Source organism: Ranitomeya variabilis, chromosome 4, assembly GCF_051348905.1.
Source record: "Ranitomeya variabilis isolate aRanVar5 chromosome 4, aRanVar5.hap1, whole genome shotgun sequence".
NCBI classification, from domain to species: Eukaryota; Metazoa; Chordata; class Amphibia; order Anura; family Dendrobatidae; genus Ranitomeya; species Ranitomeya variabilis.
In genome coordinates this window covers 516184074-516208235 of record NC_135235.1, presented here as the reverse complement: position 1 = coordinate 516208235, position 24162 = coordinate 516184074, and the positions used below count along the sequence as shown (strand labels likewise).

At 54.2% G+C, this 24162-nt stretch overlaps 1 protein-coding gene across 1 annotated transcript in view; it reads right to left on the bottom strand.

Moving 5' to 3' along the window:
* DNAJC7 (DnaJ heat shock protein family (Hsp40) member C7) overlaps positions 1-24162 on the bottom strand; it is a 53290-nt gene that overhangs the window by 15173 nt on the left and 13955 nt on the right. The window contains exons 3-6 of the mRNA XM_077252154.1: positions 8770-8894; positions 6965-7078; positions 6802-6876; positions 576-694 (exon numbers count right to left, since the gene is read on the bottom strand). Of these exons, the coding sequence (XP_077108269.1) occupies positions 576-694; positions 6802-6876; positions 6965-7078; positions 8770-8894 (433 nt within the window). The remainder of the gene's footprint in view (positions 1-575; positions 695-6801; positions 6877-6964; positions 7079-8769; positions 8895-24162) is intronic.

The following is a 24162-nucleotide window of genomic DNA, read 5'->3' as shown; positions in this document are numbered from 1 at the left end:
GATATGTGGCTGTTAGACAGCCTGAACACATGGGGATTGCCTGCTTGTCTAACAGCCGCAAAACATGCAGCCGCAGGGACTTAAACCTATCTCAGCACGCCGAAGATACTCGGAAACCACGTTATCTGAACGTTTGCTCAGAGCATCGTTGGGCTTTCAGTCAGACGCACGGCTTCAGTCACTGGCCAGGACACAGTGAGCAGCGGCTGTAACTGCGCCATCGCACTGACTGACAGCCACTTCAGCCACAGCCAGCTGTCAGTCAGTGCCGGGGCGCAGCTACACTGCTCACTATGCACCTAGCGGTGACTTAATCCGCTCAGGTCGCACCTCTAAGACAGAAAGCCCGAGGCTGATGTGAGGAAAACAGTTGATTTCCGCCTGGCAGCCAGGTTTTCAGTATGGCAGCCGCACGGTGACAGAACGCTATCCCCATATCTGCAAGTTAATAGGATTTATTGACATGACAAGTTCCCTTTATCTTGCAATGATTGAAAACCAGGCTACACATGTAATTCAAGCTTTAAAAAAAAAAAGAAAAAAAAAAAAAGCAGAACTAAGAAGCATATACACACCTAGCAACGGACTGGGCATCTGGGTAGCGGCCAAGCAGCGCCAGGCACTCTGCTTTTAGGATTTTGAAGCGATGGCAGGCAGGGGCCAGATCTAAGGCTCGATCCATGCAGAACACAACCTAACATAAGACAGAGTGAGCAAATGACTAGAGTACAGCCGAGCTTGGAAAAAATAAAAATTCTGCATTTTATGAGGAGACCCCTGCAGGGAACTTTTCGGGTTCTCCTAGAACATATGTGAGCATTTTAGGGAGATAGATGAGGAATGGGAGGACTAAGAGGGCTCTGAACATCGGCTTTCTATATCACTACAGTCTGGACACTTTCCTTCACTGCCAGATCTGTGCAATGTAAGAAACGAGACATGACAAAACAGTGTATAGATTTAGGGTGCCTTCTAACACAATGTTTTTCAGTAAAACACTGCATTTTTAGTGGGGTTTTTTTTTTTTTACGCAAAAACACTGCAGATCAATATTTGCTAGTTAATAGCGAAATATCAAGGGTAAGTTCACACTGAGCGTTTTTGCTCCTTTTTTTTCTGCAGCAAAACCTGATTTCTTGGCAGGAAAGAAGCTGTGGCAAAAAAGCAGGTTTAGGTACTTTTTTGGTGCGGTTTTGGTGTGTTTTTTGTGTTTCTTTGTCCATGCTAATGTCCATGACTTTTCAGCAGAAAAAATGCTGCAAATAACGATACCTGCGTTTTTGCTTCGTTTTTTTTCAACACCCATTCAAGCCAATGGGTGAAAAACGCTGCAAAAACGCTGAAAGAAGTGACATGCTCTATGTCCAAAAAACGCAGCATAGCACAAAATACTGATGATAGAAAAAACCAATGTGTGTGCATGAGATTTCTGAACTTTCATAGGCTTTGCTGGTATTGTAAAAAGCAGCTGAAAATTAGCATAAAAAAGCAGCAAAAAAACGCAGCAATAGCGCCCAGTGTAAACATACCCTTAAGGAGTTTTTCTGGTATCAGAAAACCCATTTTCCTGTCTACAATTTATTTAAAAAACAAAACAAAACCGGCTTTACTCACTTTTCCCTGGTCCAGTGCCGAGTCTCTGCCGCTGCTCTTAGTGTCAGCTATTGTCGACAGGGCTAATGTCACATTAACAGCGCTGCCGCCAATCAGTGAGCTCAGCGACTCATGCCATCAATGCGAGCAGAGCTGCCCAGTTCAGTGATTGTCTGCAGACCTGTTGATGTGACGTTAGTGCTGTAAACAATAGTTGACAACAAGAATAGGCACAGAAACTCAGCGTCGGACCCACAATAGCCAATATATACACTGGGTAAGAAGAAAAGTGCACTAATATAATAATATTTATTGCTGCAGTAGTCAAAACTTCAACTTTTGAAACTTTTAAGATAAAATTTACTTTATAATTTCATAGTAGTCAGATTAGTGTTTCTGATGCAGAACTTCATATTTAAAAGAATAAGTGAACTTTTGGTTAACTTTTTAGATGCTGTAGGCCCTTTAAATTCTGTGCAGATCAGTGGAGGGTCCGGATTCTGAGACACAACTAATCGCCTAAAGATCTTTTAGACATGTACAGCTCAGAAGTCAGAACTACAGCTCCTACCACTCTCAAATTACTAAACTGATGGGAAAAAAAATTATTTAGAAGAATAGGAGGAAAAGAATTTACAGATTAAAAATGAAAAATTGTCCGATCTGAAGGTATTACGATCCATGTCCATGAAGGAGCTCTGTGTGCTGTGAAGATACACCGCTCAAAAAAATAAAGGGAACACTAAAATACCAAATCCTAGATATCACTGATTGAAATATTCTAGTTGCAAATCTTTATTCATTACATAGTGGAATGCGTTGAGAATATAAAAATGATCTATGCAAGTCCAAATTAAAATCCCATGGAGGTCTGGATTTGGAATGATACTCAAAATCAACGTGGAAAATAATATTACAGGCTAATCCAACGTCAGTGGAAATGCCACAAGACAAGGAAATGATGCTCAGTAGTGTGTGTGGCCTCCAAGTGCCTGTATGACCTCCCTACAACGCCTGGGCATGCTCCTGATGAGGCGGCGGATCTTCTCCTGAGGGATCTCCTCCCAGACCTGGATTAAAGCATGTCAACTCCTGGACAGTCTGTGGTGCAATGTAACATTGGTGGATGGAATGAGACATGATGTCCCAGATGTGCTCAACTGGATTCAGGTCTGGGGAACGGGCGGGCCAGTCCACAGCATCAATGCCTTCATCATGCAGGAACTGCTGACACACTTCAGAAACATGAGGACTAGCACTGTCATTCTTCAGAAGGAGCCCAGGGCCCTGTGCTCCTGTATATAGTCTCACAATGGGTCTGAGGTTCTCATCCAGTACCTAAGGGCAGTCAGGGTCTCTCTGGCTAGCACATGGAGGGCTGTGCGGCCCTCCAGAGAAATGCCTCCCCACACCATTACTGACCCACTGCCAAACTGGCAGTGCTGTAGGATGCTGCAAGCAGAAGAACGTTCTTCACGGCGTCTCCAGACTCTGTCACATGGGCTCAGTGTGAACCTACACTCACCTGTGAAGTGCACAGAGCGCCAATATCGAATCTGCCAATCTTGATGTTCTATGGCAAATACCCTGCACGGTGTCAGGCTGTAAGCAAAACACCCACTTGGGGACATCGGGCCCTCATACCACCCTCATGGAGTCTATTTGACAGTTTGAGCAGACACATGGATGTTAGTGGCCTGATGGAGGTCATTTTCAGGGCTCTGGAAATGCTCCTCCTGTTCCTCCTTGCGAAAAGGAGGAGATAGTGGTTCTGCTGCTGGGTTGATACCCTCCTACAGCCCCCTCCACCTCTCCTGTTATCTGTTCCACGCTCTGGACACTGTTGACATACACAGCTAACCTTCTTGCCACAGATCGCATTGAAGTGCCATCCTGGATGAGATGCACTAACTTACCGCGTCTCCCAGCTACCCCATGTTTATACTTAAATGAACACCCATGTCATGCTGAGCATAACCACACGGGTGTCATCTTTCTACGAGGTTCATACGCTGAGATATGTGTGATGATGTTTTTTCATATACTCAAGAAAGAGAGGAGTGCATTCCATAGCTCTGCCCAAACTATAAGGTCATCCGGGGGGGGGGGGTTGAGAGACCCTTAGTTTTGGGCAAAGGTATAAAACTCAGAGGCCCAGACAAGGGGGGGTCTTTTGCCAGGGGATTCAGCTACGACAGGCTGTGCACTCTGACCTGATGATTTTGGGAAAGTGTCCTCCCCGCCACCACATGGCGTACCATTGAATGATATGAAAGAACTGCAAGTTGATTTTCACCTTTAATCCCTGTTATTTTTGTAATTGTCTGTACATACGATACTTGTCTTTTATAATATCTTTTTACCCTTTTGTAAACACTGCCTACCTTTTGGAGCAAAATATATCAAATTACTAGCTTCGCTTCTCCTTGCTCTATAACGTACTGTCATGTCCTATGAAGTAAAATTACGCTACTAATTGGGTTGGCTCCTGACCCATTATTAAGAGATAGGAGCTGGTGGCAGCGGAATAGTCCTGCGCTTTTGGGGAAACTGGCGTTGATAATTATTGCTCCCGCCTGAGTGGGAGTAGTTATATCGCCCTTCGCTGCAGTGTGCCCATTAGCCAGTACATAGTAAGGCAGCCTTTCTGGAGACTAATTATTTTAGGTGCAGTACCCTGTCTGACCTGAGGGTAAGGGGGCGCCAGAGAGCTGCAAGATCCAAACTGGAACTGGGATATAGATAAAACTCATTAAGAAAAGAATCGGGGCCAACCAAACACCCCCAGTTCATGACTTATTGGTGTCAGTGGTGGGATAACAATATCCCCCGTGACTCGTGACATATTGGTGGCAGAGCGGTGGGATAATAGAGCAGTAGTGATCTGGTTTGAGCAATCATTCCTCTCACTAAAAGCTTGCACGGTTCTTTCGAGGACTCTGTGCAAAAGTTTTGGAGAACTAACTCAGTGTTTACTAGTCCTGACACAATAGTGCGTATAGCAATTACCCCCTAACCTCCTCTTCATTTTTCTGTCCTATCTTTTATTTGGCAACCATGGCTATGCTGGGAGAGGCCTTTTATAAGAAGCAGACCAAGGACACTCTTACTGTCTTGTGCATGTCGAAGCAGATTGACTCTGCGGGCAAAAACAAAAGCCAACTGGTTGCAGATCTGGTGCAATGGGAAGCCGCTCAAGACCGCTCTCAGAGCCCAGTGGACGCAGACGCCAGCACCTGCGCAGGTGGTGCTGCAGCCGAGTTCCAACCACTGAATGCCGGCCCTACTTGCAACCAGGGGGTATTGGACCCCCACCTGCCGATGGCCTTGGAACAACTCCCCGCCGAAGACCGTGATGGACGTCTGTGGCTGATCCAGCAAATACCAAGTGAAAGCAGAGGCCCAGCGGGAGGCGGAGAGAGCGAGCAGCAAGCATGAGCGGAAGTACCAGCTGGAGTTAGCCCGACTTCAGGGGCCGAGGTCGTCCCAGTCCAACGGCGAGCCCAACAGCGCTCAGATCCCTAAACCCCGGCCAGAGCACTTTCCTGTGATGGAAAAGGACGGGACTTGGACACTTTTCTGCTGGCACTTGAGAAAGCCTGCAGACAGTACCAGCTGCCTGGAACCAATGGGCCCGATACCTAACCCCAGGGCTAAAAGGCAAAGCTATGGAGGCGTTTGCTTCTCTCCCTCCAGACCAAGATGAAGACTATGAGGCCATCAAGCAGGCCCTGATAAAGTACCAGCTTACACCTGAGGTTTACCGTAAAAAAGTTCCGGAACCTCCAACGTGGCCCACATGACAGTTACAGCTATGTGGCGCATGGACTCGGGACCTAGTTTGTCCAGTGGACCCAGGGATTGTCAGTGACCACCTTTGCACAGCTGCAAGACCTGATGATCAAAGACTAGTTTCTACATCTTTGCCCAGCTGAGGAGCGACAGTTCGTGATGGACAGAGAGGCCTGTCTGACCTGAGGGTAAGGGGGCGCCAGAGAGCTGCAAGCTCCAAACCGGAACTGGGATATAGATTAATCCTCTTCAGAAAAGAACCGGGGCCAACCAAACACCCCCGATTCATGACATATTGGTGTCAGCGGTGGGATGATAAAAATATCCTCCTTGTGATTCGTGACAAGTGTGCATTAAGGCTGCTTTTACACATCAGTTTTTTGCAGTCAGGCACAATCCGTCAAGATGGTGAAAAAAAGGGATCCGTAGCAGATTGTGAAAAACTGATGCGACGGATCCGGTTTTTTGACGGATCCGACTAGCTGATACAGCTAATTGGATTAAAAAAAAATAAAAAATAAAATATATATATATATATATATATATATATATATATATATATATATATATATATATATATATATATATATATATATATATATATATATATATATATATATAAAAAGAAATCTGTCGCCAGATTCCGGCATTTGACGGATCCGGCGCCATAGGGTTCCATTGTTGCAAACGACAGACAGCGACGGATCATATGAACAGCGCTGCAGCCAATCAATGAGCTCAGCAGCTCATGCTATCTACTTGCCTGGGAGCTAAAGTTTTCTGAAACTTGTAAAACCCTTTTAAAGGGAATCTGTCACTTAATATTGGCCCTATAAACTGCGGCCTCCGCCATCAGGGGCTTATCTACAGCATTCGGTCCGATGGGCATTGCGGGTCCGGCGCCTCCTATCTTTATACGATGTCGTCATCCTTATGGCTGTTGTCGCGGCTCCTGTGCAGGCGTAATTCTGCAGTGCGCAGGCCCCGGAAAAGGTCAGAGGCCCGATGTCTGTGCACTGCAGTACTTTGCTCTGCCCTCAACAGGGCAGAGAATTACGCCTGCGCAGGAGCCGCGACAGAAGCGAGGAGGATGATGACATCGTATGAAGATAGGAGGCACCGGACCCAGACCTGCGACGCCCTTCGGACCGCCCCTGGGGGAGTATAATCTAACTTGTTTGGCTCATCTTTCAGGTTACATGGGGGCCTATCTACAGCATTCCAGAATGCTGTAGATAAGCCCCTGATGGCGTGGCCGCAGTTTATAGAGCCAAAATTAGGTGACAGATTCCCTTTACTTTGAAGCTGCCAAATACTGGACATTAGTAGCATTGCTAAAAATGTTGCAATTGGGCACAGTCATGAGTCATTACATGAGCAAGCCCACCCTTCCTACCCATAGGTAAGTCAGCTAACCTTCCGGAAATCCCGCTTTTCAAAGTCGGCTTCCCCAATCCTTTCATACTCTAATACAGCTGCTGCGTTCTTCAACTAAAAGGAAAAGACAACAAAGGGTGAAGATGTGGAGCAGTAGTTCTCGTCTGTGTGCACACACCTTCCATGAGGACATTACTCTTACCTCCTGCCGGGTCTGCTCGTTATTTGGCTCCAGTTCTAACACCTTCCGAAAACACCGGGTAGCAGCCATAGCATTTCCCAGGGTCAAGTGACACTTCCCCTCTCGTTGATGGCCCTAGAAAAGAATAAATTATGTAATCACTAGCGATGGGCGCAAGTGCTCGTTACTCGAGTTTGCCGCGGGTGCTCGGGTATGCACAGAGTATCGCGGGTGCTCGAGTGAAATGTTTGTGTCCCCATGTTTTGCGGATGTTAGACAGACACAAAAGACGCAGGGATTGACAGTGTCTGTCATATGCAAGCCCCGCATGTTTTGTGGCATGTCACTCGAGCACCCGTGACATTCCGTGCACACCCAAGCACCCTCAGCAAACTTGAGTAACGAGCACTTACACTCATCACTAGTAATCATTAGAGTATACTGCAAAAGGTGAAAAACAGAGGGAACATATCATATCATTCCTCCAATCGACATAGTAAAATTAATGGTGTCATTCACAAAGCTTTAAACTGTATAAAAAAAAAGTAAAGTGAAATAGTGAAAAAAAAAGAAGCAATTCCACTATCTTGGGGTTTTGGAGTTCCAGCGCACATTATGAAGTCAAACAAACTGGCAATAGGACATTGCAGGTCGATACGATTACGGCGATATCAAACTTTCAAAGTCTTTTCTTTAATATTATAATAGTATACAAAAATTGATGACTTTCAAAATGTAAACCAAATTTTGTTTTTTTCTGGAGATACCCACAACTTTTCCTGTTTCTTCCTTTCTTGGGAAGGAGGAAGGGAAGTGATTTAAAAAAAAAATGCTAATTCTGATGGTTTAATTTAATTTTTTTTTTATTACATTTATCAGAATGTTTTTTTTACATTTTAATGTAAAGTCCCATTAAGGGACCTGAACCTGCGATGGCTTGATTGCCTATTTAATTCACTGCACTGGTGAAGTCTATTGTGAATGTGATGATCTCCTATGATGTTCTTTAGCAGGCCAACAGGCTGACGAGACCCCATGACCGCATCATGCAGTGGACCAATGGCTGGCATCCTATCATACTGAAAGCCATTCATATGCCACTGACATGCCTGACAGTTGCACTTACAGTGGTATTCCCATCTCCAAGATCCTATCCCAATATGTAGTAATAATAATAATATTAGTAAATACCTCTAATTAGAAATGTTGTATAGTTTTTCTGATTCGCTAGGTCTTTCCTCATTTGCAGGCATTGCAAGATTTTAGATATCCATGGTCACGGCCACTAATATAGTAACAGTTAGTTAGTTGCTAGTGGTCATAACCATGGATACCTAAGGTCCTGCAATGCCTGCACATGAGGGAAGAGAGATAGAGAATCAGAAAAACTATTTCATTTCTAATTGGAGGCATTTGCTAATTATTATTACTACACCTACTACATATTGGGATGGGACTACCCCTTTAAGAAGTTAAACTGATGCGATCGGAGTCAGTTGCTCTCAAGTGCCTGCAATGTAACGCAGCCGGCACCCAACCTATATGTCACAGGCTCAGTTTTTGAGCCCGTCTTTAAATTAATTATGTATGGCAGCTGTTGCAAAAGGGGTTAAAATCCGCAGGTCATTTTAGGTACAGGTACATTTCTGCAGTGAGTGGATGAGACTTGCATCAGTATTCTCCTGCGGATTCACCAAAAGGAAAGTCTGCTGTTTACCATTACTGGTGAAGGTATTCTAAGCTAGGTTTCTACAGAACACAGTGAAGAGGTGTCCACAAACCCCAAAATATCTCCTCCAGAAAACAGCAGAGCCCGTAGTACCAACCTTCACAAAAGAGTCATCTAGCCGAACAGCTTGCTGGGCGTCTTCCAGAGCCTCCCGAAACTTCCCGAGCATTATCAGTGTAGCCGCTCGATTTCCATAGTAACTAGCGTTTTTGCTTGAGCAATCTGTAAAAAAATAAAAATCTGCATCAATAGAAAATAAAATTGGACTAACAAATTAACTAGAGAAAAGCCTGCAATTCCACTTAGCATCCTTAGATGGCACCATTTCTCCTGTCAGTGGAAGAAACACTTCCATGAAAATGAGCGCAGAATTTACCTTTGGGTAAAAAATATATATATATATATATATATATATATATATATATATATATATATATATATATATATATATATATATATATGCTATTGAACCCGTTCTACGCCCGGGTGGCGAGCATTTATATTGGTATATGGTCTCCATCCTGGTATGTGCTGCCCCCATCCTGTCATGTGCTGCTCCACCGTGTCATGTGCTGCTCCATCCTGCGCCCCCATCCTGTCATGTGCTGCTCCACCGTGTCATGTGCTGCTCCATCCTGCGCCCCCATCCTGTCATGTGCTGCTCCACCGTGTCATGTGCTGCTCCATCCTGCGCCCCCATCCTGTCATGTGCTGCTCCACCGTGTCATGTGCTGCTCCATCCTGCGCCCCCATCCTGTCATGTGCTGCTCCACCGTGTCATGTGCTGCTCCATCCTGCGCCCCCATCCTGTCATGTGCTGCTCCACCGTGTCATGTGCTGCTCCATCCTGCGCCCCCATCCTGTCATGTGCTGCTCCACCGTGCGCCCCCATCCTGTCATGTGCTGCTCCACCGTGCGCCCCCATCCTATCACGTGCTGCTCCCATCCTGCGCCCCCATCCTATCACGTGCTGCTCCATCCTGCGCCCCCATCCTATCACGTGCTGCTCCATCCTGCGCCCCCATCCTATCACGTGCTGCTCCATCCTGCGCCCCCATCCTATCACGTGCTGCTCCATCCTGCGCCCCCATCCTATCACGTGCTGCTCCATCCTGCGCCCCCATCCTATCACGTGCTGCTCCATCCTGCGCCCCCAGGCGGGTGGGCGGCTGTGCTGAGTGCGGGCGGCTGTGCTGAGTGCGGGCGGCTGTGCTGAGTGCGGGCGGCTGTGCTGAGTGCGGGCGGCTGTGCTGAGTGCGGGCGGCTGTGCTGAGTGCGGGCGGCTGTGCTGAGTGCGGGCGGCTGTGCTGAGTGCGGGCGGCTGTGCTGAGTGCGGGCGGCTGTGCTGAGTGCGGGCGGCTGTGCTGAGTGCGGGCGGCTGTGCTGAGTGCGGGCGGCTGTGCTGAGTGCGGGCGGCTGTGCTGAGTGCGGGCGGCTGTGCTGAGTGCGGGCGGCTGTGCTGAGTGCGGGCGGCTGTGCTGAGTGCGGGCGGCTGTGCTGAGTGCGGGCGGCTGTGCTGAGTGCGGGCGGCTGTGCTGAGTGCGGGCGGCTGTGCTGAGTGCGGGCGGCTGTGCTGAGTGCGGGCGGCTGTGCTGAGTGCGGGCGGCTGTGCTGAGTGCGGGCGGCTGTGCTGAGTGCGGGCGGCTGTGCTGAGTGCGGGCGGCTGTGCTGAGTGCGGGCGGCTGTGCTGAGTGCGGGCGGCTGTGCTGAGTGCGGGCGGCTGTGCTGAGTGCGGGCGGCTGTGCTGAGTGCGGGCGGCTGTGCTGAGTGCGGGCGGCTGTGCTGAGTGCGGGCGGCTGTGCTGAGTGCGGGCGGCTGTGCTGAGTGCGGGCGGCTGTGCTGAGTGCGGGCGGCTGTGCTGAGTGCGGGCGGCTGTGCTGAGTGCGGGCGGCTGTGCTGAGTGCGGGCGGCTGTGCTGAGTGCGGGCGGCTGTGCTGAGTGCGGGCGGCTGTGCTGAGTGCGGGCGGCTGTGCTGAGTGCGGGCGGCTGTGCTGAGTGCGGGCGGCTGTGCTGAGTGCGGGCGGCTGTGCTGAGTGCGGGCGGCTGTGCTGAGTGCGGGCGGCTGTGCTGAGTGCGGGCGGCTGTGCTGAGTGCGGGCGGCTGTGCTGAGTGCGGGCGGCTGTGCTGAGTGCGGGCGGCTGTGCTGAGTGCGGGCGGCTGTGCTGAGTGCGGGCGGCTGTGCTGAGTGCGGGCGGCTGTGCTGAGTGCGGGCGGCTGTGCTGAGTGCGGGCGGCTGTGCTGAGTGCGGGCGGCTGTGCTGAGTGCGGGCGGCTGTGCTGAGTGCGGGCGGCTGTGCTGAGTGCGGGCGGCTGTGCTGAGTGCGGGCGGCTGTGCTGAGTGCGGGCGGCTGTGCTGAGTGCGGGCGGCTGTGCTGAGTGCGGGCGGCTGTGCTGAGTGCGGGCGGCTGTGCTGAGTGCGGGCGGCTGTGCTGAGTGCGGGCGGCTGTGCTGAGTGCGGGCGGCTGTGCTGAGTGCGGGCGGCTGTGCTGAGTGCGGGCGGCTGTGCTGAGTGCGGGCGGCTGTGCTGAGTGCGGGCGGCTGTGCTGAGTGCGGGCGGCTGTGCTGAGTGCGGGCGGCTGTGCTGAGTGCGGGCGGCTGTGCTGAGTGCGGGCGGCTGTGCTGAGTGCGGGCGGCTGTGCTGAGTGCGGGCGGCTGTGCTGAGTGCGGGCGGCTGTGCTGAGTGCGGGCGGCTGTGCTGAGTGCGGGCGGCTGTGCTGAGTGCGGGCGGCTGTGCTGAGTGCGGGCGGCTGTGCTGAGTGCGGGCGGCTGTGCTGAGTGCGGGCGGCTGTGCTGAGTGCGGGCGGCTGTGCTGAGTGCGGGCGGCTGTGCTGAGTGCGGGCGGCTGTGCTGAGTGCGGGCGGCTGTGCTGAGTGCGGGCGGCTGTGCTGAGTGCGGGCGGCTGTGCTGAGTGCGGGCGGCTGTGCTGAGTGCGGGCGGCTGTGCTGAGTGCGGGCGGCTGTGCTGAGTGCGGGCGGCTGTGCTGAGTGCGGGCGGCTGTGCTGAGTGCGGGCGGCTGTGCTGAGTGCGGGCGGCTGTGCTGAGTGCGGGCGGCTGTGCTGAGTGCGGGCGGCTGTGCTGAGTGCGGGCGGCTGTGCTGAGTGCGGGCGGCTGTGCTGAGTGCGGGCGGCTGTGCTGAGTGCGGGCGGCTGTGCTGAGTGCGGGCGGCTGTGCTGAGTGCGGGCGGCTGTGCTGAGTGCGGGCAGCTGTGCGTGGCGCTGCTGGGTGCGGGCGGCTGTGGGCGTCTGTGCTGGGTGCGGCAGCTGTGCGCGGCTGTGCTGGGTGCGGCGGCTGTGGGTGGCTGTGCTGGGTGCAGCGGCTGTGCGTGGCTCTAGGCGGCTGTGCGTGGCTGTGGGAGGCTGTGCGTGGCTGTGGGCGGCTGTGCTGAGTGCGGCGGCTGTGCTGAGTGCGGGTGGCTGTATGTGGCGCGGCTGTGCGTGGCTGTGCTGGGTGCGGGCGGCTGTGGGTGGCTGTGCTGGGTGCGGCGGCTGTGGACGGCTGTGCTGGGTGCGGTGGCTGTGCTAGGTGCAGCGGCTGTGCGTGGCTGTGGGTGGCTGTGCTGGGTGCGGCGGCTGTGCTGGGTGCGGCGGCTGTGCGTCGCTGTGCTGGGTGCGGTGGCTGTGGTGGGTGCGGCGGCTGTGCGTGGCTGTGCTGGGTGCGGCGGCTGTGGACGGCTGTGCTGGGTGTGGTGGCTGTGCGTGGCTGTAGGCGGCTGTGCGTGGCTGTGGGCGGCTGTGCTGGGTGCGGCGGCTGTGCTGGGTGCGGCGGCTGTGCTGGGTGCGGTGGCTGTGCGTGGCTGTAGGCGGCTGTGTGGCTGTAAGCGGCTGTGCGTGGCTGTGCTGGGTGCGGCGGCTGTGGACGGCTGTGCTGGGTGCGGTGGCTGTGCTGGGTGCGGCGGCTGTGCTGGGTGCGGCGGCTGTGCGTGGCTGTAGGCGGCTGTGCGTGGCTGTAGGCGGCTGTGCGTGGCTGTAGGCGGCTGTGCGTGGCTGTGGGCGGCTGTGCGTGGCTGTGGGCGGCTGTGCGTGGCTGTGGGCGGCTGTGCGTGGCTGTGCTGGGTGCGGCGGCTGTGCTGGGTGCGGCGGCTGTGCTGGGTGCGGCGGCTGTGCTGGGTGCGGCGGCTGTGCTGGGTGCGGCGGCTGTGCTGGGTGCGGCGGCTGTGCTGGGTGCGGCGGCTGTGCTGGGTGCGGCGGCTGTGCTGGGTGCGGCGGCTGTGCGTGGCTGTGCTGGGTGCGGTGGCTGTGCTGAGTGCGGCGGCTGTGCTGAGTGCAGGCGGCTGTATGTGGCGCGGCTGTGCGTGGCTGTGCTGGGTGCGGGCGGCTGTGGGTGGCTGTGCTGGGTGCGGCGGCTGTGCTGGGTGCGGTGGCTGTGCTAGGTGCAGCGGCTGTGCGTGGCTGTGGGTGGCTGTGCTGGGTGCGGCGGCTGTGCGTCGCTGTGCTGGGTGCGGTGGCTGTGCTGGGTGCAGCGGCTGTGCTGGGTGCGGCGGCTGTGGACGGCTGTGCTGGGTGCAGCGGCTGTGCGTGGCTGTAGGCGGCTGTGCGTGGTGCGGCGGCTGTGCTGGGTGCGGTGGCTGTAGGCGGCTGTGCGTGGCTGTAGGCGGCTGTAGGCGGCTGTGCGTGGCTGTAGGCGGCTGTGCTGGGTGCGGCGGCTGTGGACGGCTGTGCTGGGTGCGGTGGCTGTGCTGGGTGCGGCGGCTGTGCGTGGCTGTGCTGGGTGCGGTGGCTGTGCGTGGCTGTAGGCGGCTGTGCGTGGCTGTGGGCGGCTGTGCGTGGCTGTGCTGGGTGCGGCGGCTGTGGACGGCTGTGCTGAGTGCGGCGGCTGTGCTGGGTGCGGCGGCTGTGCGTGGCTGTGCTGGGTGCGGCGGCTGTGCGTGGCGGCTGTGCTGGGTGCGGTGGCTGTGCTGGGTGCGGTGGCTGTGCTGGGTGCGGCGGCTGTGCTGGGTGCGGCGGCTGTGCTGGGCTGTAGGCGGCTGTGCGTGGCTGTAGGCGGCTGTGCGTGGCTGTAGGCGGCTGTGCGTGGCTGTAGGCGGCTGTGCGTGGCTGTAGGCGGCTGTGCGTGGCTGTAGGCGGCTGTGCGTGGCTGTAGGCGGCTGTGCTGGGTGCGGCGGCTGTGCTGGGTGCGGCGGCTGTGCTGGGTGCGGCGGCTGTGCTGGGTGCGGCGGCTGTGCTGGGTGCGGCGGCTGTGCTGGGTGCGGCGGCTGTGCTGGGTGCGGCGGCTGTGCTGGGTGCGGCGGCTGTGCTGGGTGCGGCGGCTGTGCTGGGTGCGGCGGCTGTGCTGGGTGCGGCGGCTGTGCTGGGTGCGGCGGCTGTGCTGGGTGCGGCGGCTGTGCTGGGTGCGGCGGCTGTGCTGGGTGCGGTGGCTGTGCTGAGTGCGGCGGCTGTGCTGAGTGCAGGCGGCTGTATGTGGCGCGGCTGTGCGTGGCTGTGCTGGGTGCGGGCGGCTGTGGGTGGCTGTGCTGGGTGCGGCGGCTGTGGACGGCTGTGCTGGGTGCGGTGGCTGTGCTAGGTGCAGCGGCTGTGCGTGGCTGTGGGCGGCTGTGCTGGGTGCGGCGGCTGTGCGTCGCTGTGCTGGGTGCGGTGGCTGTGGACGGCTGTGCTAGGTGCGGTGGCTGTGCTGGGTGCAGCGGCTGTGCGTGGCTGTAGGCGGCTGTGCGTGGCTGTGCTGGGTGCGGCGGCTGTGCTGGGTGCGGTGGCTGTGCGTGGCTGTAGGCGGCTGTGCTGGGTGCGGCGGCTGTGGACGGCTGTGCTGGGTGCGGTGGCTGTGCTGGGTGCGGCGGGTGTGCGTGGCTGTGCTGGGTGCGGCGACTGTGCTGGGTGCGGTGGCTGTGCGTGGTTGTAGGCGCCTGTGCGTGGCTGTGGGCGGCTGTGCGTGGCTGTGGGCGGCTGTGCGTGGCTGTGGTGGGTGCAGCGGCTGTGCGTGGCTGTAGGCGGCTGTGCTGGGTGCGGCGGCTGTGCGTGGCTGTGCTGGGTGCGGTGGCTGTACTGGGTGCGGCGGCTGTGGGCGGCTGTGCTGGGTGCGGTGGCTGTACTGGGTGCGGCGGCTGTGGGCGGCTGTGCTGGGTGCGGCGGCTGTGGACGGCTGTGCTGAGTGCGGCGGCTGTGCTGGGTGCGGCGGCTGTGCTGGGTGCGGCGGCTGTGCGTGGCTGTGCTGGGTGCGGCGGCTGTGCTGGGTGCGGCGGCTGTGCGTGGCTGTGCTGGGTGCGGCGGCTGTGCTGGGTGCGGCGGCTGTGCGTGGCTGTGCTGGGTGCGGCGGCTGTGCGTGGCTGTAGGCGGCTGTGCTGGGTGCGGCGGCTGTGCTGGGTGCGGTGGCTGTGGTGGGTGCAGCGGCTGTGGGTGGCTGTGCTGGGTGCGGCGGCTGTACTGGGTGCGGCGGCTGTGGGCGGCTGTGTGTGGCTGTGGGCGGCTGTGCGTTGCTGTGCTGGGTGCGGCGGCTGTGCTGGGTGCGGCGGCTGTGCGTGGCTGTGCTGGGTGCAGTGGCTGTGCTGGGTGCGGCGGCTGTGGGCGGCTGTGCGCGGCTGTGCTGGGTGCGGCGGCTGTGCTGGGTGCGGCGGCTGTGCTGGGTGCGGCGGCTGTGCTGGGTGCGGCGGCTGTGCTGGGTGCGGCGGCTGTGCTGGGTGCGGCGGCTGTGCTGGGTGCGGCGGCTGTGCTGGGTGCGGCGGCTGTGCTGGGTGCGGCGGCTGTGCTGGGTGCGGCGGCTGTGCGTGGCTGTGCTGGGTGCAGTGGCTGTGCTGGGTGCGGCGGCTGTGGGCGGCTGTGCGTGGCTGTGCTGGGTGCGGCGGCTGTGCTGGGTGCGGCGGCTGTGCTGGGTGCGGCGGCTGTGCTGGGTGCGGCGGCTGTGCTGGGTGCGGCGGCTGTGCTGGGTGCGGCGGCTGTGCTGGGTGCGGCGGCTGTGCGTGGCTGTGGGCGGCTGTGCGTGGCTGTGCTGGGTGCGGTGGCTGTGCGTGGCTGTGCTGGGTGCAGCGTCTGTGCTGGGTGCGGCGGCTGTGCGTGGCTGTGGGCGGCTGTGCGTGGCTGTGCTGGGTGCGGTGGCTGTGCGTGGCTGTGCTGGGTGCAGCGGCTGTGCTGGGTGCGGTGGCTGTGCGTGGCTGTAGGCGCCTGTGCGTGGCTGTGCTGGGTGCAGCGGCTGTGGTGGGTGCGGCTGCTGTGGGTGGCTGTGCGTGGCTGTGCTGGGTGCGGCGACTGTGCTGGGTGCGGCGGCTGTACTGGGTGCGGCGGCTGTACTGGGTGCGGCGGCTGTACTGGGTGCGGCGGCTGTACTGGGTGCGGCGGCTGTACTGGGTGCGGCGGCTGTACTGGGTGCGGCGGCTGTACTGGGTGCGGCGGCTGTACTGGGTGCGGCGGCTGTACTGGGTGCGGCGGCTGTACTGGGTGCGGCGGCTGTACTGGGTGCGGCGGCTGTGGGCGGCTGTGCGTGGCTGTGCTGGGTGCGGCGGCTGTGGACGGCTGTGCTGAGTGCGGCGGCTGTGCTGGGTGCGGCGGCTGTGCGTGGCTGTGCTGGGTGCGGCGGCTGTGCTGGGTGCGGCGGCTGTGGGCGGCTGTGCGTGGCTGTGGGCGGCTGTGCTGGGTGCGGCGGCTGTGCTGGGTGCGGCGGCTGTGCGTGGCTGTGCTGGGTGCGGCGGCTGTGCGTGGCTGTGCTGGGTGCGGCGGCTGTTCGTGGCTGTGCCGGGTGCGGCGGCTGTGCGTGGCTGTGCCGGGTGCGGCGGCTGTGCGTGGCTGTGCCGGGTGCGGCGGCTGTGCGTGGCTGTAGGCGCCTGTGCGTGGCTGTGGGCGGCTGTGCGTGACTGTGGGCGGCTGTGCTGGGTGCAGCGGCTGTGCGTGGCTGTAGGCGGCTGTGCTGGGTGCGGCGGCTGTGCGTGGCTGTGCTGGGTGCGGTGGCTGTGGTGGGTGCGGCGGCTGTGGGTGGCTGTGGGCGGCTGTGCGTGGCTTTGCTGGGTGCGGCGGCTGTGCTGGGTGCGGCGGCTGTGCGTGGCTGTGCTGGGTGCGGTGGCTGTGGACGTAAGTGGCGTAAGTAACAAATAGCATGAAGTGCCACAGCCTCATGGCACAACAATTTGTTACTTGCGGAGGGTGAGTATACTTACCTGTCCCGTTCCACCGACGCCATTCCGGGCCATGAATATCCCCCTGCTCCCGGAATCGGCGCCTGCGCAGTCCGCGCTTTCCGGCGCCATTTTCTTGAAGACACATTGCAGTGTGTCTTCAAGAAAATGGCGCCGGAAAGCGCGGACTGCGCAGGCGCCGATTCCGGGAGCAGGGGGATATTCATGGCCCGGAATGGCGTCGGTGGAACGGGACAGGTAAGTATACTCACCCTCCGCCTCCTGGCTCGTCCCTGTTTCTCTGTTGGAGATCGCGGTGTGCGTTCAGCGCTTACGCATACCGCGATCTCCTGGGAGCGTCGCTCTGTGGGGTCCAGACTGCGCCGGCGCTTGCGCAGTCTATAAAGGCTTCGGACAGAGTGACGCTCCCAGCGTTATATTATAGATATGAAAAAAAGAAAGACAGCACAAAAAAAAAATAGAAAAGAGGGCTTTAATGCCTGAACGGCGTGGCGACGTTTCGGATATCTTTATCCTTTTTCAAGCTTGAAAAAGGATAAAGATATCCGAAACGTCACCACGCCGTTCAGGCATTAAAGCCCTCTTTTTTCTATTTCTCTTGTGCGGTCTCTTTTTTCATCTATTACCAAAGACCATTTCAACAGTGGTTGGGAAGACGCTGCACTACAATTTGGTGATATAAGATGCTGTTCCGATTTTGAACTATATATACCGTATTTTCCGGCGTATAAGACGACTGGGCGTATAAGACGACCCCCCAACTTTACCAGTTAAAATATAAAATCTTCTTAAAAGTCGGGGGTCTTCTTATACACCCTATGTCGTCTTATAGGGCCGGTGAATATGTGCCTTTTGGGGGGGGGGGGGAGTGATCCTGATGCCGAGGGGGCGTCTCACAGGAAAGTGAGTATCCCCCATTACCTTATCGTAGCGGTGCAGCGTGGGGGTCTCAGTGCTGGGAGTGGCGGCGGCGGCTGCTGTGCTCTGGTGCGGCGGCTGCTGTGCTCTGGTGCGGCGGCTCCTCTTCTGTGTGGGGCCTCTGTGCTGTGAGGTGGCGGTGGCGGCGGCATATCTTTATCCAGTTGGGGCTCCTCCGGCATCTCCTTAGCCCTGGAGGCCCCGCCGCAACTCCATCGGTGCAATGCAGCGGCCATTTTCCCGGAGGCAGCTCAATAGGTGCGATGCGGTGGCCTCCGGGAAAATGGCCGCTGCTCAGATTCAGATCTCGTCCCGAAATCTCGGGACACGAGATCTGAATCTGAGCAGCGGCCATTTTCCCGGAGGCCACCACATTGCACCGATGGAGTTGCGGCGGGGCCTCCAGGGCTAAGGAGATGCCGGAGGAGCCCCAACTGGATAAAGATACGCCGCTGCCGCCGCCGCCGCCACCTCACAGCACAGAGGCCCCACACAGAAGAGGAGCCGCCGCACCAGAACACAGCAGCCGCCGCCGCTCCCAGCACTGACACCCCCACGCTGCACCGCTAGGATAAGGTAATGGGGATTACTCACTTTCCTGTGAGACGCCCCCTCGTCATCAGGATCACTCCCCCTCCCCACCCACCATATACACCGGCGTACACGACGATTCCCGGCGTATAAGACGACCCCCGACTTTTAAGAAGATTTTCGGGGGTTAAAAAGTCGTCTTATACGCCGGAAAATACGGTATATATATATATATTATTGTAGCATAGCGCCTACTACGTGTCTTGGGGAACACTCGCTTGGCAGCAGAATCAAAGCACTCGGGCACGGTTTTCTATCAAAAACAGTCTTTTCGGTTTATTTCACATAATGTAAACCACATCCACAAGAACTTGGTAACAGTTTGAACACAGTCTGCATATATTCATCTTTACCACAGTTCGTCTCTGACCCCGGTCAGCATTATACACGGTTTTCAGACCGTTACCCGTTGGCAACCTTCACGGGTTCCTGGACACCCCTTGGCCTCCGAGGTGCCCATACACAATGTCTCTCACTCTGACCCCGGTCAGTGTCACACGGTTCCTTCCCGTTACCTGTTGGTGCCGCACAGGTTTCCCGGATCCCTCTTCTCCACAGAGGTATCCATCAGACGTTTCTCACTCACACTGACTTCAGGTCAGTCCCAGGTCCTCAACACAGACCTCCCAGGTCTACGGTCTCCAGGTGCTTCCAGGACGACTCCACTCGCCGGAGCCTCCAACACCAACCGTCCGTGCTATGTCCAGCAAGCAGGCTCTCCAGCCTGGAATGGTCACTGTGTGCTTCCAGGACGTCTGTCCCCACCTGGGACCGTCCAGCACACAGGCCACTTTGCAGTGTCCTGCCAGGACACATGGAAGTGTGTCCACCCTGACGGACACTTACCCACTAACACTCACATTCCACCATGTGCTTCACACACCTCCTTTACATAGGTGTAACCACACCCAGGTACCTGTCACATGGCTAGTCAGGTGAGCGTGACATCACCACAGGTCCTTGCACACCATATACACTCACTGGCCACTTTATTAGGTACACCTGTCCAACTTCTTGTTAACACTTAATTTCTAATCAGCCAATCACATGGCGGCAACTCAGTGCATTTAGGCATGTAGACATGGTCAAGACAATCTCCTGCAGTTCAAACCGAGCATCAGTATGGGGAAGAAAGGTGATTTGAGTGCCTTTGAACGTGGCATGGTTGTTGGTGCCAGAAGGGCTGGTCTGAGTATTTCAGAAACTGCTGATCTACTGGGATTTTCACGCACAACCATCTCTAGGGTTTACAGAGAATGGTCCGAAAAAGAAAAAAAATCCAGTGAGCGGCAGTTCTGTGGGTGGAAATGCCTTGTTGATGCCAGAGGTCAGAGGAGAATGGGCAGACTGGTTCGAGCTGATAGAAAGGCAACAGTGACTCAAATCGCCACCCGTTACAACCAAGGTAGGCCTAAGAGCATCTCTGAACGCACAGTGCGTCGAACTTTGAGGCAGATGGGCTACAGCAGCAGAAGACCACACCGGGTACCACTCCTTTCAGCTAAGAACAGGAAACTGAGGCTACAATTTGTACAAGCTCATCGAAATTGGACAGTAGAAGATTGGAAAAACGTTGCTTGGTCTGATGAGTCTCGATTTCTGCTGCGACATTCGGATGGTAGGGTCAGAATTTGGCGTAAACAACATGAAAGCATGGATCCATCCTGCCTTGTATGGAGCATCTTTGGGATGTGCAGCCGACAAATCTGCGGCAACTGTGTGATGCCATCATGTCAATATGGACCAAAATCTCTGAGGAATGCTTCCAGCACCTTGTTGAATCTATGCCACGAAGAATTGAGGCAGTTCTGAAGGCAAAAGGGGTCCAACCCGTTACTAGCATGGTGTACCTAATAAAGTGGCCGGTGAGTGTATATGCCTCAATGCATATCTCAAGGAGCACACACAGCGCCCCCTAGCTGCCACAGGGGTCGCTATACCACTTATATATATATATATATTCAGTTTTCAACCTTACTAGATTACAAAAAATGTTGTAATGACAGAGAACCGGCCTATTAAGGACCCGATTATACAGATTTTAGACGTTTAAGTAATTTTATATTACAACCCCTGAGGAATCTTCAATTCAATTTTCCTGTTGTAAATGTTTATAAAATGGTTTAATCCGAGAGCACTTAAGAAAGCACTGCAAATTAAAGCTGGAAACAGTCATCATGTACATATACAATACTTATGATAGTAGTAAATGGGCTGTCAGCAGTAGACAATCCTTTCATTAGCAGGTCACGCAATGATGAGCTGATCAGCGCCCCCAGCAGTCACGGAGAGGAATCTGCAGTAAGCGTTCGCTGTCCTATACTGCCTCTGCAGGGGAAACCAAGCATTACACAGCTCCTAATGAAACCGATGGGCTGTCAAACTAATGTAGGGACCCCCGGCGCTTTACAGGCAGTGTCGTGAAAGGGGGATTGTACCATGTACAGCAGAGACACTCATTTTGTCACCTAGACCTTGTAACAGTACTAGGTCCAGGCTAAAAGGCGGCTTCTGCCCATAATGATTGGCATAAAAGGGTCTAATGCGGAAAACATGGAAGTTGGGCGAGTACTGGACTTGTAGAAAGCATGGAAGAAGCCAATGTCACATCGTTTAGGACTAGCCGTTGTAGTAAGCGCAGGTCACCTGCCATCACACTGGGCAGCATACTACTGCGGAGGCCACCTCTCCCCGCGGATCACTACCAGGTAAACAGTATTGCTCCCCGGCTAATATATTCTACATTACACCCCTCTCCAGACCCGGGGCTACAACAAGCAGGCGCGTCAGCTGCTCAGTCATCCCCCCTGTTTGTATAGATCATCCATATGGCTCGGAAGCAGCTGGAAGTTATGACACCTGCTGACGTTACAGACTAGTGTGAGGTCAAAGAAGTGGGACAGGTCCAGGGTGTGTGACAGGGGCCGTGTACTGAAATCCATGCAGCACAGTGCAGGCGATCAAAGGGCACACAGAATGTGCAAGTATCAATCACATAGCACGGAGCTACATTTACAGACTCCCCTTGACACTAACCACTTAGGCACCAGGCCCACTTTGTCATTAAAATGTCAACAACCTGTCTGCAGTACAGTACCGAGTGGCAGTCGGAGACAGGAAGCAGCAGTGTCTCTACGGGAGCGGGGCTGCAGCGTTTATGCAGAGAGAACACTGTCAGCTCTGCTGTGCCGGCTCTGATCTCACTGCAGCTGTGTCATTATTACAGACTGTCAGTCGTTACATGTCTCACACTGGTTACACCCCCTTTCATTTACAATAAGCTCTGGAGGCAGATTATCGGTGAGATCTATGCCCCGCCCACAGATCTTACCAGCTCATTTACATATAAAACGTGGATTTCTCTGGAATAAGACACTGGATCACAGATATCAAGGTATCATTTTATTCAGCCTCCTATGATCTACATGCCCATATAGACGGCTTAGGGTATGTGTCCACGTTCAGGATTGCATCAGGATTTGGTCAGGATTTTTCATCAGTATTTGTAAGCCAAAACCAGGAGTGGGTGATAAATGCAGAAGTGGTGCATATGTTTCTATTATACCTTTCCTCTAATTGTTCCACTCCTGGTTTTGGCTTACAAATACTGATGGAAAATCCTGACCAAGTCCTGATGCAATCCTGAACGTGGACACATACCCTTATTATTTTATTTTTTGATAAGTAGAGATGCACTGAAAACAACAGTTGTGACCTTTTTGGCATTTACCAAGAAGGACAACAACAACAACAAAAAAAAAAATATATAGTTCACAGCGCAGGTCGATGATTAACCCCTTCTCGACCAGCAAATGTTTATCTTTCGACGCTTTTATCATTTCCAGCTCTTCTTTGAAGAACCAATAACTTTTATATCGTTGTAACGACAGTCATATGAGAGCTTCATTTTTGCAATCTAATGGATTTATGTGCTCAAATGTTCGGTAAAACATAGATACAGTATATATATATATATTCTGTATTTATTTTTAATTCAGCGCGATATCTGTGATAAGCCGGTAATTCAATTGCCGGCTTTTCATTTCTCCTTCACAAAAACCCGACAGAATATCAGACATGGTTTACATACAGTAAACCATGTCATATGCCCCTTTTTTTTGCATATTCCACACTACTAATGTTAGTAGTGTGTATGTGCAAAATTTGGGCGCTGTAGCTGCTAAAATAAAGGGTTAAATGGCGGAAAAAATTGGCGTGGGCTCCCGCGCAATTTTCTCCGCCAGAGTGGTAAGGCCAGTGACTGAGGGCAGATATTAATAGCCAGGAGAGGGTCCATGGTTATTGGCCCCCCCTGGCTACAAACATCTGCCCCCAGCCACCCCAGAAAAGGCACATCTGGAAGATGCGCCTATTCTGGCACTTGGCCACTCTCTTCCCACTCCCGTGTAGCGGTGGGATATGGGGTAATGAAGGGTTAATGCCACCTTGCTATTGTAAGGTGACATTAAGCCAGATTAATATTGGAGAGGCGTCAATTATGACACCTATCCATTATTAATCCAATTGTTTGAAAGGGTTAAAAAAAAAAACACACACACACACACACACACACGATTAAAAAGTATTTTAATGAAATAAACACACCGGTTGTTTTAATATTTTATTGCTCTCTCAATCTATTTGAAGACCCTCGCTTGGCAAAATAATAAACCCACAATATACATACCCTCTGATGAACTGTCAGGTCCCACGAGAAAATCCATCTGAAGGAGTTAAAATATTTTACAGGCAGGAGCCCTGCTAATGCAGCTGTGCTCGTGCCTGTAAGCCCCGGCGAATGAAGGAAATGTAGGTCAATGACCTCTAGTTACCTTCAGTCGCGGTGATGCGCCCTCTGCTGGATGTCCTCATATGACCTGGAGCGTGGGAAAAAGTTCCCAGGCTGCAGTTCATGAGGACATCCACCTACATTTCCTTCATTCGCCGGGGCTTACAGGCACGAGCACAGCTGCATTAGCAGGGCTCCTGCCTGTAAAATATTTTAACCCCTTCAGATGGATTACCTCGTGGGACCTGACAGTTCATCAGAGGGTATGTATATTGTGGGTTTATTATTTTGCCAAGCGAGGGTCTTCAAATGGATTGAGAGAGCAATAAAATATTAAAACAACCGCTGTGTTTATTTCATTAAAATACTTTTTAATCATGTGCGTGTGTGTTTTGTAACTCTTTCAAACAATTGGATTAATAATGGATAGGTGTCATAATTGACGCCTCTCCAATATTAAAAACCTACAAAATGGTCACCATAGCTAATTGGGACCATACCCCTGAAGCTATATACATGAAACCAAACAAGTTCCCAATTGGGTCTGGGTAAAATCACCGATGTAAGGATTAATCATATACAGAGATAATCATCAGTTATATATAAATGCCCAGAGATACCAAAAAGGAGAAAGACCGGGGTATGAGTGAGAATATATAATTTATTGCACAAGTATAAATTTACAGACAAAAAGGAAATAAGGTAAAAAGACAGCTAAAGAAGGCGGCAATGTGAAGATGAAAAAATGCCGATCAGAGAAAATTAAAACTGCGTAGCCACCGGTGTAGCAGCACTGGGTGCAAAAAACAATTATGTGCACCCACCACACAGCACTAATCCAAGTCTGCCGTCAGGGGTTAATGGTATCAGAAATAGCCATAATCAATGACTAGCATATTGGTACGAATGACCTATCAATGCAAATAACCTATAAATACAGGTAGCCCACTGAGCGTCAAAGAAGTAAGCAAAAATGACAAAAGAGAAAAGAATGCATATGCAGCAGACCTCAATAGACACCCGATAGGGTAACTAAATAGACCATTTACCTTCAGACATGGTGCAGGTGAAGTGCTGAGACACCGATGGACACACGCAGAAGCCTCGACGCGCGTTTCACCGTCCTCGGCTTCGTCATGA